General features: G+C 43.3%; 2 protein-coding genes across 3 annotated transcripts; one reads left to right on the top strand and one right to left on the bottom strand.

Moving 5' to 3' along the window:
* Positions 1 to 2,376: 2,376 nt before the first annotated feature.
* Positions 2,377 to 11,891, top strand: cd59 (CD59 molecule (CD59 blood group)). Of its 2 annotated transcripts, none has more exons than XM_034148310.1 (4): positions 2,377 to 2,524; positions 5,896 to 6,299; positions 7,865 to 7,966; positions 11,559 to 11,891. In XM_034148310.1, the coding sequence occupies exons 2-4, from the start codon at positions 6,251 to 6,253 to the stop codon at positions 11,768 to 11,770; spliced, it is 363 nt and encodes a 120-aa protein (XP_034004201.1). In that variant the 5' UTR covers positions 2,377 to 2,524; positions 5,896 to 6,250; the 3' UTR covers positions 11,771 to 11,891. The 2 variants fall into 2 exon arrangements, with proteins under 2 accessions (XP_034004201.1, XP_034004202.1); XM_034148311.1 differs by having other exon boundaries at positions 2,378 to 2,524; positions 6,247 to 6,299.
* A 1,558-nt stretch (positions 11,892 to 13,449) lies between these two features.
* On the bottom strand, positions 13,450 to 15,067 carry kcnj11l (potassium inwardly rectifying channel subfamily J member 11, like; the record flags this gene model as incomplete). The annotated part of the gene is given in 3 exon segments (XM_034148316.1): positions 13,450 to 14,304; positions 14,306 to 14,499; positions 14,860 to 15,067. Coding segments are annotated over 3 exon segments (624 nt in total), but the record flags the coding sequence as incomplete, so codon positions are not given.
* Between the last annotated feature and the right edge of the window lie 1,211 nt (positions 15,068 to 16,278).

Raw genomic sequence — 16,278 nt, 5'->3', positions numbered from 1 at the left:
AGTCTCACCAGGACTTCAATGCTGAAGCAGCCATGCTAGCAGTTCCCCCTGCTTCCAGTCATTATGCTAAGCTAAGCTAATTGCCTCTGAGCTCTAGAGTAACTGCTCTGCCACGGTCTCTTTACTTCACTGAACATTCATTGGTTTCTATTCACATAGTGTGTGTGTGTGTGCTGCAGATGTGTGTGTGTGCGTGCTGCAGATGTGTGTGTGTGCGTGCTGCAGATGTGTGTGTGTGTGTGCTGCAGGTGTGTGTGTACGTGCTGCAGATGTGTGTGTGTGCTGCAGGTGTGTGTGTGTGCTGCAGATGTGCGTGCGTGTGATGAAGAGGAGGAACACACATTGATCCAGCAGTATAGTAGAGATGCAGACCCCGCGCTCTGCCTCCTGTTATCTGCTCACAGATCTATATTATCTGTTTCTATGCTTCCATATAAAGACACTTTCTGAATGACTTCATATTGTCCTCTCTTCTTCATGTCTCTTCTTCATCAACATGTGTCCCCTCTTCTTCATGTCTCTTCTTCATCAACATGTGTCCCCTCTTCTTCATGTCTCTTCTTCATCAACATGTGTCCCCTCTTCTTCATGTCTCTTCTACATCAACATGTGTCCCCTCTTCTTCATGTCTCTTCTTCATCAACATGTGTCCCCTCTTCTTCATGTCTCTTCTTCATCAACATGTGTCCCCTCTTCTTCATGTCTCTTCATCAACATGTGTCCCCTCTTCTTCATGTCTCTTCTTCATCAACATGTGTCCCCTCTTCTTCATGTCTCTTCTTCATCAACATGTGTCCCCTCTTCTTCATGTCTCTTCATCAACATGTGTCCCCTCTTCTTCATGTCTCTTCTACATCAACATGTGTCCCCTCTTCTTCATGTCTCTTCTTCATCAACATGTGTCCCCTCTTCTTCATGTCTCTTCTTCATCAACATGTGTCCCCTCTTCTTCATGTCTCTTCTTCATCAACATGTGTCCCCTCTTCTTCATGTCTCTTCTTCATCAACATGTGTCCCCTCTTCTTCATGTCTCTTCTTCATCAACATGTGTCCCCTCTTCTTCATGTCTCTTCTTCATCACCATGTGTCCCCTCTTCTTCATGTCTCTTCATCATCAACATGTGTCCCCTCTTCTTCATGTCTCTTCTTCATCACCATGTGTCCCCTCTTCTTCATGTCTCTTCTTCATCACCATGTGTCCCCTCTTCTTCATGTCTCTTCTTCATCAACATGTGTCCCCTCTTCTTCATGTCTCTTCTTCATCAACATGTGTCCCCTCTTCTTCATGTCTCTTCTTCATCAACATGTGTCCCCTCTTCTTCATGTCTCTTCTTCATCAACATGTGTCCCCTCTTCTTCATGTCTCTTCTACATCAACATGTGTCCCCTCTTCTTCATGTCTCTTCTTCATCAACATGTGTCCCCTCTTCTTCATGTCTCTTCTACATCAACATGTGTCCCCTCTTCTTCATCAACATGTGTCCCCTCTGTGGAAAGAGACTCTGAAAGTTTCAGGAACAAAGATTCTCTCTCTTTTTGATCCATTTCTATAAAAACCTGTCTGAAAATGAGCTGATCAGATTTTGGCCACTTGATGTCATAACGATGTTTTGTCTTGTGTAACCATTAGCCAATCAGCAACCAAGGTAACCCCCCCCCCACCTTATCACCTGAATCTCCTCCTCGAGCACCATTGAGTTCTTTGTAACCAGATATCCGTCCGTGGGGCGTGGGGAGGGGCTCCTTATTTTCTAGTGAATTCTCTTAGTGAATAAAACAGACATTATGATAGTCAGTGGTAAAGACAAAGACAGACCTCTCTCTCATAATATAAGTTTCTCTCCTTCTACAGCAGGGGTGTCAAACTCAAGGCCCGGGGGCCAAATCCGGCCCGCCACTTCATTTTATGTGGCCCACAAGAGCTTGCAAAGAATATAATAAGTTTATTATAATGTTACATGCCGCTTTACAGGAGAACGTTGCCCATAAACTACATGTCCCACAATGCATCTCATTGTGTGACATGCACAATGAAGAGACTTGCAATTATTTTCCCTAGACTTCTGCTTTCAGACGTAGTTAATTATGAAGTTATTACCCTATCCGATAATAATCCAATGCAGAGGAAATATTGTAAAATAATACATTATTTTATATTTATTATGTATATTTATCTATGTATATTTATATAGTCTTAAAGTTACCACCGGCCCTTTGAGTGCAACCATAATTCTAATGTGGCCCGCGATGAAATTGAGTTTGACACCCCTGTTCTTCAGGTTCCCTGTGAGTGGAAAACTATTTCAACACTTCAAACTCCGCCCCCCCCCCCCCCCCCCCCCCCCCCTTTCCTCTGCAACTCAGAGCGGAAGTAAAGTAAAGTCACCTTTCACGGAAGTCACATCTGAAACAGTTGGTGTTCAAACTGCTGAATAAAAGGAGATATAAGGGAATAGCAGGCAGAACCAGGACTGAGGAGGACGAGATCAGCAGGGTTTCTGTGGACCTGAAGAGAGTTCAGCAGGTGAGGACCCTCCCCCAGGAGTCTGTTCCTTCATCAGGATCACTGTGATCACATATATATATGATCTATAGATATATATATATATATATATATATATATATATATATATATATATGATAAAGTATTGTGTATGGTTTCTCTCTGAGTGAAAGCAGAATGGTTTTGGAAAGATGTCCATGTATATCTATATCTATATCTAAGGTCAGAACCATAGACTGTATATCTAAGGTCAGAACCATAGACTGTATATCTAAGGTCAGAACCATAGACTGTATATCTAAGGTCAGAACCATAGACTGTATATCTAAGGTCAGAACCATAGACTGTATATCTAAGGTCAGAACCATAGACTGTATATCTAAGGTCAGAACCATAGACTATATATCTAAAGGTCAGAAGAACCGCTCTACAACTACGGAGCCTCTAAAGGGACATGAACAAAATAAAATAAAAAAAAGAGTCAGAATAACAGATTCGTTTCTCGCACGAGAAACTAATCTGTTATTCTGACTCTATTTATTATTATTATTTTTATTTATTTATTTTGTTCATGTCCCTTTAGAGGCTCCCTAACAACTCGTGACTCAGAGGTTTTTATGTTTAACTCTCAATACTCTGAAGTGCATGGATGCAGTGTGAAGGGCTCAGAGACGGCCATCCTCCATTACTGACACTCACCTGGTTTCACTGAGGAGCCTTTAGCCCAGTTCAGCTCTCAGCCTTTAGCCCAGTTCAGCTCTCAGCTGTCCCACATGCGGCAAACCCCTTTCTTCATGGCCCACAGCCCCCCCGATGGAAGTCAACGTAGTGGTTGGTTAGTGGCCGTCAGCCAACAGGGCCCCCAGAGGAAGACATCAGACCTCCTGGGTCTCTCTCTTCAACCTCAGTCATCTTTTCAATATTTAAAGATGTATATGAGAATTTCAAAGATTTAGAAACAGATGTAAAAAGAGTTGAATATTAAAAACATAAGAGGTCATTAACACGTATCACAAGAACGTTTCTGATCACTGCAAGAAATAACATGTTTGATTTGGACACGAGCTCCGTCAGTGCTAGCTGGGTCCAAGCACTGCTGGCAATGTCTGCTTTCCTGGTAAGATGATTCTCTTCCTGGAGGTAACCCCGTTTCTCAGAGAGGCGTACAAACAGCTTCAGCAGCAGCTGCAGACGGCCTGTGGAGGTTTCCATGGAGACGTCACAGAAAACTAATAAATAAACAAATACATAAACAAATAAATGAATAAATAAATAAATAAATGAGTAAAAAGGTAAATAGATGAAGACTGAATAAAAAGCTTCCTGTTTAATAAATAATAACATCATATAGAGAACAGAAGCTCTGGTGGAATAACATGTTTTATTTGTAAAGGATTATAAAGCAAGTGTCTCAGAGTCAGTCGTCTCATAACTTTAGTGTTTGTCAGTATATCTGAAATGACTAGGTTAGCTACGTTAGCTAGCTAGCTTACAGTATATCTGAAATGACTAGGTTAGCTACGTTAGCTAGCTAGCTTACAGCAGATCTGAAATGACTAGGTTAGCTACGTTAGCTAGCTAGCTTACAGCAGATCTGAAATGACTAGGTTAGCTACGTTAGCTAGCTATCTTACAGCAGATCTGAAATGACTAGGTTAGCTACGTTAGCTAGCTAGCTTACAGTATATCTGAAATGACTAGGTTAGCTACGTTAGCTAGCTAGCTTACAGCAGATCTGAAATGACTAGGTTAGCTACGTTAGCTAGCTAGCTTACAGTGTAGAGTGGCGAAGTCACGCCCATCTTCTTCCGCCCCATGGGACCTTATTTCGGAAAAATAATGCATTGAAGTCAATGGAGAGAGAAAACTTATCTTTCGATCCCGTTTGAATTGTGCCATGAATTACACATATGATGTTTGTCAATCTTAAAAAATCATTTCCATGTCAAAAAAGTCACAGTTTGTCGTAAAACTGTTGAAATATAAGACTATGAAAAATACGTAACTAGAAAGACTACAAATCCCAGAGTCGCGTAAGTGATGTCACAATTGTTTTCCTCCACTAAGAGATAGCTAAGATCAGCGCAATATAGATATAATCTATCTATATGGCGCTGGCTAAGATCAGATAACTTTCACAAGATGCCTGTGTGCTTAGTACCAGGTTGTTATCATACCAGCAATGGGTCTTGCTCGTTCTTTTGCTTCCCGTCTGATGAAAGGACCAGGAGTACTCTGGATCATGCTAGCTAGTAGCTAGCACGTTAGTTAGCATTACAGCCTTGTCATTTTTATTAGCCTTAACATGAAGTAACATTAAGTAACCCAAAATGTTAAACAGTAAGAGTAGTAGTCATATTTCGTGAACCCTTTGAAGAGTACTGTCACCGGTGTGGTCATTCTATAATACACCATTTAAGCCCGGGAGAGAAATGCTAACGCTAACGCTAGCGATCTTCTCTACTTCATGCTATCTGCACAAATGGTTGACATTAAACATTAAAACGACCAGGCAGTTCAGAGAGAATCAAAGGAAGGCAGGCAGGCAGCTTTGCATGACTTTCTTCAGGACGTGTTTCATTGTGGTGATAGTGAGGGTAGTCAATCGTTTTGTTGACAAGACAGTAGTGACGGCCATCTTGGTGACGTGTGTTGTTGACCAGAGATGTAGTTCATTGAGCGTTTCACACAAACAAATGTGTTACTTCACAGTTTTACCACACATTTTATTTTTTTTGACTTGCAAAATTATCTTTTAAATTGACAAACATATGTGTCCACCGGAAGGGGAGGGACTTCGCCACTCTATATCTGAAATGACTAGGTTAGCTACATTAGCTAGCTAGCTTACAGCAGATCTGAAATGACTAGGTTAGCTACGTTGGCTAGCTAGCTTACAGCAGATCTGCAGTGACAGACAGAGAATCACCACTTTGGAAACAGAGGGGATTATGGGATGCTGCAATGATCTGTTTGGTGTTTCAGCCAATCAGAGACAGGCTCTGTATATATCTGAGACCTATGATATACTGATGAGAAACAGTATCATAGGGGACCTTTAAGAGTTCATCCCCCCTCTCAGATGATCACAGCAGGGGGTCGGAGGTCGTCCATCAGAAATAACCTTGTCTCTTTTCTTCTGTTGGGAGGAAGTGGGAGAGTCTGGGCAAACAGGAAGAGATCTGACATCCCATAATTGTGTGTGTGTGTGTGTGTGTGTGTGTGTGTGTGTGTGTGTGTGTGTGTGTGTGTGTGTGTGTGGTGTGTGTGTGTGTGTGTGTGTGTGTGTGTGTGTGTGTGTGTGTGTGTGTGTGTGTGTGTGTGTGTGTGTGTGTGTGTGTGTGTGTGTGTGTGTGTGTGTGTGTGTGTGTGTGTGTGTGTGTGTGTGGCAGCAGAGACTCTGTTTGTTTGTGGACTCAAACACAACACAGTGATTGTTGAAGAAGAGGAGGAGGAGGACAAGATGCCTTTGTGGTCCGCGGGACAAAGAGGCGCTCTCAGTTTACAGTTCACTGCAGACGCCTCGACAGCAGACCTCCACCAGCTCCTCATTCACAACAGATTTACTCCTAATTTTACTCCTGGTCCTCCTGGTTCTCCTGTTCTCCTGTTCTCCTGGTTTTCCTGTTCTCCTGGTCCTCCTGGTCCTCCTGGTTCTCCTGGTTCTCCTGTTCTCCTGGTCCTCCTGGTTCTCCTGTTCTCCTGGTTCTCCTGTTCTCCTGGTCCTCCTGGTTCTCCTGCAGAATCATGCAGCACCTCCTGTGGCTCCTGCTGTGCTGCGGGACGCTCCCTCTGGGTGAGTCTCTCTCTCCTTTAGAGATTTAAAGAGCTCAGAATAGCTCAGAGGTCCTGAGGGTCTGTCTGAGGGTCTGAGGGTCTGTCTGAGGGTCTGTCTGAGGGTCTGAGGGTCTGTCTGAGGGACTGAGGGTCTGAGGGTCTGTCTGAGGGTCTGAGGGTCTGTCTGAGGGTCTGTCTGAGGGTCTGTCTAAGGGTCTGAGGGTCTGTCTGAGGATTTGTCTGAGGGTCTGAGGATCTGTCTGAGGGTCTGTCTGAGGGTCTGAGGGTCTGTCTGAGGGTCTGAGGGTCTGTCTGAGGGTCTGAGGGTCTGTCTGAGTCTGAGGGTCTGTCTGAGGGTCTGTCTGAGGGTCTGTCTGAGTCTGAGGGTCTGTCTGAGGGTCTGAGGGTCTGTCTGAGGGTCTGTCTGAGGGTCTGTCTGAGTCTGAGGGTCTGTCTGAGGGTCTGTCTGAGGGTCTGAGGGTCTGTCTGAGGGTCTGTCTGAGGGTCTGTCTGAGTCTGAGGGTCTGTCTGAGGGTCTGAGGGTCTGTCTGAGGGTCTGTCTGAGGGTCTGTCTGAGGGTCTGTCTGAGTCTGAGGGTCTGTCTGAGGGTCTGTCTGAGGGTCTGTCTGAGGGTCTGTCTGAGTCTGAGGGTTCTGTCTGAGGGTCTGTCTGAGGGTCTGTCTGAGGGTCTGTCTGAGGGTCTGAGGGTCTGTCTGAGGGTCTGTCTGAGTCTGAGGGTCTGTCTGAGGGTCTGTCTGAGGGTCTGCCTGAGGGTCTGTCTGAGGGTCTGAGGGTCTGTCTGAGGGTCTGTCTGAGGGTCTCTCTGAGTCTGAGGGTCTGTCTGAGGGTCTGTCTGGGTCTGAGGGTCTGTCTGAGGGTCTGGTCTGAGTCTGAGGGGTCTGTCTGAGGGTCTGAGGGTCTGTCTGAGGGGTCTGTCGAGTCTGAGGGTCTGTCTGAGGGTCTGTCCTGGGTCTGAGGGTCTTGTAGGTATGAGGGTCTGGGTCTGAGGGTCTGTCTGAGGGTCTGTCTGAGGGTCTGTCTGAGGGTCTGAGGGTCTGTCTGAGGGTCTGAGGGTCTGAGGGTCTGTCTGAGGGTCTGAGGGTCTGTCTGAGGGTCTGTCTGAGGGTCTGAGGGTCTGTCTGAGGGTCTGAGGGTCTGTCTGAGGGTCTGTCTGAGGGTCTGAGGGTCTGTCTCTTCATAATGAAATCATCAAAAACAGAAGAATAATCTGAAGAAATGAAAGAAATGGATCAAATGTTTATTTTTGTTAAAATAAATGTATTTAAAAAATAAACATAAACATAAACAGATCCATTTAAAACGAGTTCATAATAATAATAATAATAATAATAATAATAATAATAATAATAATAATTATTATTATTATTATAATAATTATAATTATAATAATAATAATAATAATTATTATAATTATAATAATAATAATTAAATAATTATAATTATAATAATAATAATTATAATTATATAATATATAATAATTATTATTATAATAATTATAATAATATAATAATTATAATTATTATAATAATAATAATAATAATAATAATAATATGATCTCCTCAGGTTCCGCTCTGCGCTGCTACAAGTGCTCCGACTACACCGGGCTCTGCCAGAACGTGCAGGAGTGCACCTTCGAGGACTCCTGCATCTCCCTCAGTGAGAGAGGTGAGTACTACTATCTGTACTCTGTGTACTAACATGTACATGTACCTTCGAGGACTCCTGCATCTCCCTCAGTGAGAGAGGTGAGTACTACTATCTGTACTCTGTGTACTAACATGTACATGTACCTTCGAGGACTCCTGCATCTCCCTCAGTGAGAGAGGTGAGTACTACTATCTGTACTCTGTGTACTAACATGTACATGTACCTTAGAGGACTCCTGCATCTCCCTCAGTGAGAGAGGTGAGTACTGCAGTACTATCTGTACTCTGTGTACTAACATGTACATGTACCTTCGAGGACTCCTGCATCTCCCTCAGTGAGAGAGGTGAGTACTACAGTACTATCTGTACTCTGTGTACTAACATGTACATGTACCTTCGAGGACTCCTGCATCTCCCTCAGTGAGAGAGGTGAGTACTATTATCTGTACTCTGTGTACTAACATGTATATGTACCTTCGAGGACTCCTGCATCTCCCTCAGTGAGAGAGGTGAGAAGTACTACTATCTGTACTCTGTGTACTAACATGTACATGTACCTTCGAGGACTCCTGCATCTCCCTCAGTGAGAGAGGTGAGAAGTACTACTATCTGTACTCTGTGTACTAACATGTACTTGTACCTTCGAGGACTCCTGCATCTCCCTCAGTGAGAGAGGTGAGTACTACTATCTGTACTCTGTGTACTAACATGTACATGTACCTTCGAGGACTCCTGCATCTCCCTCAGTGAGAGAGGTGAGTACTACTATCTGTACTCTGTGTACTAACATGTACATGTACCTTCGAGGACTCCTGCATCTCCCTCAGTGAGAGAGGTGAGTACTACTATCTGTACTCTGTGTACTAACATGTACATGTACCTTCGAGGACTCCTGCATCTCCCTCAGTGAGAGAGGTGAGAAGTACTACTATACTACTTAGTACATGATGGATTTGATTAGGAGAATGAAGCCATCTTCCTGCCCCCTGGATGTAATACCAACTTTCCTATTTTTAAAAGTGTGACCAACCATTGGCTGTATCAGCTATTATTAATACGTCCTTGTCTACAGGATGTGTCTCTTCCTATTTTAAGCATGCCACTATTCAGCCCATATTAAAGAAAACTAACTTAGATCCGGCTCTGCCCGTGAACTACAGGCCTATATCCAAACTACCCTTTCTGTCAAAAGTTCTAGAAGTTTCTGGCCAACCAACTCACAATATTTATGATAAGTTCCAGTCGGGGTTTCAGAAAAAGCACTCCACTGAAACGGCTCTCCTGAGGGTTTCTAACGACATCCTGATGGCTTCTGATGTGGGTGATCGCTCTGTGTTAGTACTTCTTGACCTAAGTTCTGCGTTAGACACTGTAGACCACCATATCCTGATCAAGAGGTTACGTGACTGGGTGGGCATATCTGGCATAGCATTAGACTGGTTTGCATCATATCTTGCTGACAGAAGTTTCACCGTCTCGATTGGAGACTTTGTGTCAGACTCCTCTTCACTGTCCTGTGGTGTCCCGCAGGGCTCTGTCTTGGGGCCTCTGTTATTCTCCCTATATTTGCTAACCTTAGGACAGATCATAAACAGAATTAACATTACATATCACTTATACGCGGACGATATCCAGCTCCACATTTCATTCAAACCCAGTGAGGCTTTTAGGATATCTCTTAGAATGTCTTAGCGCCATTAAGGACCGGACGGCAGATAACTTCTTACAACTCAATGCTGATAAGACGGAGGTTCTGGTTGTTGCACCAGAAAAGGTTGCGCCCATGATTCTGAAAAGTCTTGGACCATATTCCTCTGCTGCCAACTCCAAACTACGTCATTTAGGGGTAATATTTGACCAATCCGCGTCGTTTGATACCCATGTTAAGCAACTGACGAGATCTTGTTTCTTCCACCTACGAAACATTAGTAAACTGAGATCTGTAGTTTCAACACCCGACCTAGAGATGATTATCCATGCGTTTATCTCATCTCGCATTGACTATTGCAACGCATTGTTCTCCTCTCTCAGCATGTCTGCTCTTGGTCGTCTGCAGGCAGTCCAGAATGCAGCTGCAAGACTTCTCCCCCGGTCAAACAATCGGTGCCACATTACCCCGATACTCAGATCTCTTCACTGGCTCCCTGTAGCCCAGGGCTATTCAATTGGCGGCCCGCGGGCCAAATCCGGCCCCGGGGTGATATTTACTGGCCCTTTGAGTATAATGTTAAAAAGTCATAAATTCTTTTTTTTTAAGATGTTTTTTTTTTTTTTTTTTTTTTTGTGCCATAGTGCCTTTATTCCAGAGAGGGTGTTACATTGAGAGATAGAGGGGTAAACAATGCCTGAAAACTTCGACGGGCTCGGGTTTCGAACCCACCTACTATACTGTAGTGACAACTCCTGTCATTGATTGCATCTCTGCGTGAATGATTAGATCATTTCACCTAAATGAAATCAAATGAAACATGTAGGCCTACTGAGTTCTGAGCCATTTAGATCTATAAAGGCCTTGGGGCTATGTTGTTTGATTGAATTAAACACAATATATGCACTCCACTATGCTGTTGTAGTATTTACTGTATCTGAAGCTCTTAAATATGATTGCTCATATTTCAAGCCATCTTTTTCCCGGCCCCTTGCTTTGGATCATTTTCATCAACCGGCCCCATTCCAAACTAATTGAATAGCCCTGATGTAGATTATATACAGTTCAAAATCTATTTATAAATAAATAAACTTTACTTACTTACATCTTATTACTGTACTAATATGTACATGTACATAGAGTAGTGTAGTACCCATCTCCCTCAGTGAGAGAGTACTGTTTGTAGATGTTATTACAGTACTGTGTGTACATGTACATGTTATGTACATGGTATATACATATCAATGAAGTGTCTCTCTACAGGAGGGAAGACGATCCGTCAGTGACTCCGCTACACAGACTGTGATAACAGTACTGTGTGTACATGTTATTACAGTACTGTGTGTATGTACTGTGTGTGTACATGTACATGTTATTACAGTGCTGTGTGTGTATGTACTGTGTGTACATGTACATGTTATTACAGTGCTGTGTGTGTATGTACTGTGTGTGTACATGTACATGTTATTACAGTACTGTGTGTGTACATGTACATGTTATTACAGTACTGTGTGTGTATGTAGTGTGTGTACATGTACATGTTATTACAGTGCTGTGTGTGTATGTACTGTGTGTGTACATGTACATGTTATTACAGTACTGTGTGTGTACATGTACATGTTATTACAGTACTGTGTGTGTATGTACTGTGTGTGTACATGTACATGTTATTACAGTGCTGTGTGTGTATGTACTGTGTGTACATGTACATGTTATGTATATGGTATATACATATCAATGAAGTGTCTCTCTACAGGAGGGAAGACGATCCGTCAGTGTCTCCGCAACACAGACTGTGATAACAGTACTGTGTGTACATGTTATTACAGTGCTGTGTGTGTATGTACTGTGTGTGTATGTACTGTGTGTACATGTACATGTTATTACAGTGCTGTGTGTGTATGTACTGTGTGTACATGTACATGTTATGTATATATATATTAATGAAGTGTATACTCTACAGGAGGGAAGACGATCCGTCAGTGTCTCCGCTACACAGACTGTGATAACTCCCGCCTCTCCCAGATGTTTCCGGCTCTTTCCGGCTTCACCTATCGGTGCTGCAGCTCCAACCTCTGTAACTCCGCCCCCGACAACGGGGTTCCCACGGCCACGCCCCTGCTCGCTGTCGCCGTGGCAACGTCCCTGCTGAACGCCTGGTGGTGCCGGGTGTGACACAACAACAACAACAATAAACGAGCATTGTATAAAGTTAACGTGAACTAAACTGTGTGTCGTTCAGGTTCTCAACTTAATGCATTTATACTTTTGAACAATAAACACATCAAAAAGGGAATGTTTTGTTGTTTTTTAAAGTGTCTCTACTTTAAAGAGTCCTCTCCTGCTGATGTTCAGGTGTATATCAGTATGTAGTGTCTCTACTTTAAAGAGTCCTCTCCTGCTGAAGTTCAGGTGTATATCAGTATGTAGTGTCTCTACTTTAAAGAGTCCTCTCCTGCTGATGTTCAGGTGTATATCAGTATGTAGTGTCTCTACTTTAAAGAGTCCTCTCCTGCTGATGTTCAGGTGTATATCAGTATGTAGTGTCTCTACTTTAAAGAGTCCTCTCCTGCTGATGTTCAGGTGTATATCAGTATGTAGTGTCTCTACTTTAAAGAGTCCTCTCCTGCTGATGTTCAGGTGTATATCAGTATGTAGTGTCTCTACTTTAAAGAGTCCTCTCCTGCTGATGTTCAGGTGTATATCAGTATGTAGTGTCTCTACTTTAAAAGAGTCCTCTCCTGCTGATGTTCAGGTGTATATCAGTATGTAGTGTCTCTACTTTAAAGAGTCCTCTCCTGCTGATGTTCAGGTGTATATCAGTATGTAGTGTCTCTACTTTAAAGAAGTCCTCTCCTGCTGATGTTCAGGTGTATATCAGTATGTAGTGTCTCTACTTTAAAGAGTCCTCTCCTGCTGATGTTCAGGTGTATATCAGTATGTAGTGTCTCTACTTTAAAGAGTCCTCTCCTGCTGATGTTCAGGTGTATATCAGTATGTAGTGTCTCTACTTTAAAGAGTCCTCTCCTGCTGATGTTCAGGTGTATATCAGTAATGTAGTGTCTCTACTTTAAAGAGTCCTCTCCTGCTGATGTTCAGGTGTATATCAGTATGTAGTGTCTCTACTTTAAAGAGTCCTCTCCTGCTGATGTTCAGGTGTATATCAGTATGTAGTGTCTCTACTTTAAAGAGTCCTCTCCTGCTGATGTTCAGGTGTATATCAGTATGTAGTGTCTCTACTTTAAAGAGTCCTCTCCTGCTGATGTTCAGGTGTATATCAGTATGTAGTGTCTCTACTTTAAAGAGTCCTCTCCTGCTGATGTTCAGGTGTATATCAGTATGTAGTGTCTCTACTTTAAAGAGTCCTCTCCTGCTGATGTTCAGGTGTATATCAGTATGTAGTGTCTCTACTTTAAAGAGTCCTCTCCTGCTGATGTTCAGGTGTATATCAGTATGTAGTGTCTCTACTTTAAAGAGTCCTCTCCTGCTGATGTTCAGGTGTATATCAGTATGTAGTGTCTCTACTTTAAAGAGTCCTCTCCTGCTGATGTTCAGGTGTATATCAGTATGTAGTGTCTCTACTTTAAAGAGTCCTCTCCTGCTGATGTTCAGGTGTATATCAGTATGTAGTGTCTCTACTTTAAAGAGTCCTCTCCTGCTGATGTTCAGGTGTATATCAGTATGTAGTGTCTCTACTTTAAAGAGTCCTCTCCTGCTGATGTTCAGGTGTATATCAGTATGTAGTGTCTCTACTTTAAAGAGTCCTCTCCTGCTGATGTTCAGGTGTATATCAGTATGTAGTGTCTCTACTTTAAAGAGTCAAAATACACAGAGACAAAATAAAAAAAATAGATTTATTAAATATGATAAAGACATTTCATAAATCTATGAGTTCCTCTCCTCTCCTAATCTAAACTAAGAAACAGGTAAACATTACAATCAGGACTGAAATCAACATGTGATTTGTAGAATATGAATACGACTTGAATTCATCATGTGTCATGGGACTGTGACAAAGAGGAGGAACTTTGAGGCCAGAACATATCAATCTGAACATCCTGAGCATCGTCATCATCATTTAGGAGAAGATTTGAGTGCTTTTCTGTTAAAAGTATGATTTAATGTGTTTAATCTCTACAGAGGGTGATCAGGAACACTCTGACATCTCAGGACTCCACTTGTGTCCCGTGAGAAAAGTGCACACGTTTATAAATTATGTCAGATTTCAATCATATTTAGAGTATATACCCTATATATATATACTGTGTTTAGAGTATATATACTGTGTTTAGAGTATATATACTGTGTTTAGAGTATATATACTGTGTGTATATATACTGTGTTTAGAGTATATATACTGTGTTTAGAGTATATATACTGTGTGTATATATACTGTGTTTAGAGTATATATACTGTGTTTAGAGTATATATACTGTGTGTATATATACTGTGTTTAGAGTATATATACTGTGTATTAAAGTATACTCTCAGTCCTCCTCCTCCTCCTGCCTCCCGATGACCTCCAGCTGAACCTTCTTCTTCTTCCCTTTCTGCTCCACCACCTCCTTCTCCGGCTGCTCTGATTGGTCGTACCATGGCCGGGGGGCGGAGCCTGAGTCGCAGGCCCTGCCCCCGCGCCGGAACCCCCCCCTGCCGGCCCTCACCAGGCCCCAGCCCTGCAGGTTGGGCTCCTCGTCCTGCACCCCCCCCCCGGCTCAGGTCCAGCTCCTTGGCGCTCAGCGAGGACATCCGGACCGGCACCGTGTTCCCGAACTTTGAATAGTTGACGCAGTATCGCCCGTCCTCCTCCGTCATCACGGAGACGAAGCGCCGCCCCCACAGGATCTCCTCCGGGGTGTAGGAGGTCCGGGCCTGCATGGTGATGCCCGTCGTCTCCACCACACCTGCAATCAATCAATCAGTCAGTCAATCAATCAGTCAGTCAATCAATCAGTCAATCAATCAATCAGTCAATCAATCAATCAGTCAATCAATCAGTCAGTCAATCAATCAGTCAGTCAATCAATCAGTCAATCAGTCACCTGGGACACCTGCAGGGGGGGCAGGTGAGAGACGGGTGTGTGTGTGTGTGTGTGTGTGTGTGTGTGTGTGTGTGTGTGTGTGTGTGTGTGTGTGTGTGTGTGTGTGTGTGTGTGTGTGTGGTGTGTGTGTGTGTGTGTGTGTGTGTGTGTGTGTGTGTGTGTGTGTGTGTGTGTGTGTGTGTGTGTGTGTGTGTGTGTGTGTGTGTGTGTGTGTGTGCTCACCCTCCAGGATGACGATGATCTCCAGGTCCTCCGTGGGCAGGGTGTGTGCTGACAGCTCGTACAGAGGGCTCCCTCTCTCCATGGTGTGGCTGATGATGAGCGGAGACACGAGGAAGATGCCGTTGCTGCGCAGAGGATTCTCCACCTGGATGTCCAGCTGACACACAGGGACCACCTCGCCCTCTGCCGTCACCGTGCGCCGGATCACCTGCACACACACATACACACACACACACACACACACACACACACACACACACACACACACACACACACACACACACACACAGAGCTACAGCATCTTATTTCAGACAGTTTGAAACGCGAGGGTCGTGATTGGTCCGTGATTGGTCCGTGATCGGTTCGTGATGAAGAGCCGGCCCCCAGTCTGACTTGATACCGCCCCTGTGATAAATAAATGTAATTATTGTGAAGCCAGCTGCAATGGATCATTGATCCACCAGGGGGTGCAGTGAGGTTCCACACTGGAGCTCATGTGAAATCAACTTCGATACAGTAAGCTGGATGTTGTGGTGCCGAGAGACGGGAGTCGGAGGCGGGGTATCAAAAGTACAAGCTAAACTTTTATTTAGCATCTGAACACACATGTAAACAACTTCATGCCCGGGAAGCAAAGACCGGCGGAAACAGCTGGTCTGGTTCACTAAAATGTCCGTGCGGAACAATACCCCAACCCATAGATCCGTGGGTGAATAATGTCAATCACCACAATGTACAGTATGTCTGGTACTAATGTATAGCGGATCTTTGTTAAGATCCATATGTCACGGATAGGATCATAGTCTGTGCTAAATAAGACATGTAATCATTTACAAAACATCACCATGTTGTTATTTAACAAAATAATGTTGTTTAGTCGAAAAAAACGAACCGAGAGGAAATGCAGCCGGCTCTCGATTTTAATCCTAATTTAATCATCATCTTCACCACGATCATTTATGTTTATGTTCGCCGAATTGACATGAAATCACTGACAAATATGAATATTCTGTATTCAACTTCATTGAAACGATCAACAATCTGCTCCTCCGCAGCGCCGCCCACCTCCGTCCGGCTGAAATTATGAATGTACAGTAAGGCATAGTAATCATAGATAACACGGCAGGGTCCGTTACAGTTTGTTTTCATCTGATTTCAAATAAACAAAGTCTTGGCTTTCAGAATATTAAACTTGTTTCGGCAAATTTAGATGATAAATACAACTATGAAGCTTGTAACGGCATAATTACTTAAGCGGAGAACGGAGTAATTTAAACGTTACAGCAGGCATAACAACAGCCGGTGTTTATTTTATTATTATATATAGTCGTTATTCATTTGTTTTAAAGCTCAATAAGGAAGATTTAAACTTTCACACACGTTGACCGGCGAAAAACTCTGCCCGGTTCCCTCGGCCCC

Source organism: Trematomus bernacchii, unplaced genomic scaffold, assembly GCF_902827165.1.
Source record: "Trematomus bernacchii unplaced genomic scaffold, fTreBer1.1, whole genome shotgun sequence".
Classification (NCBI taxonomy): domain Eukaryota; kingdom Metazoa; phylum Chordata; class Actinopteri; order Perciformes; family Nototheniidae; genus Trematomus; species Trematomus bernacchii.
This window is presented reverse-complemented; position numbering and strand designations above follow the sequence as displayed.

What these genes read in the sequence shown, in the direction of transcription:
- cd59 (XM_034148310.1), top strand. Translation starts at nt 6,251, where the DNA reads ATGCAGCACCTCCTGTGGCTCCTGCTGTGCTGCGGGACGCTCCCTCTG. An exon ending in CTGCGGGACGCTCCCTCTGG is followed by an intron (nt 6,300 to 7,864) that starts GTGAGTCTCTCT and finishes TGATCTCCTCAG; the next exon opens with GTTCCGCTCTGCGCTGCTAC. An exon ending in CATCTCCCTCAGTGAGAGAG is followed by an intron (nt 7,967 to 11,558) that starts GTGAGTACTACT and finishes TATACTCTACAG; the next exon opens with GAGGGAAGACGATCCGTCAG.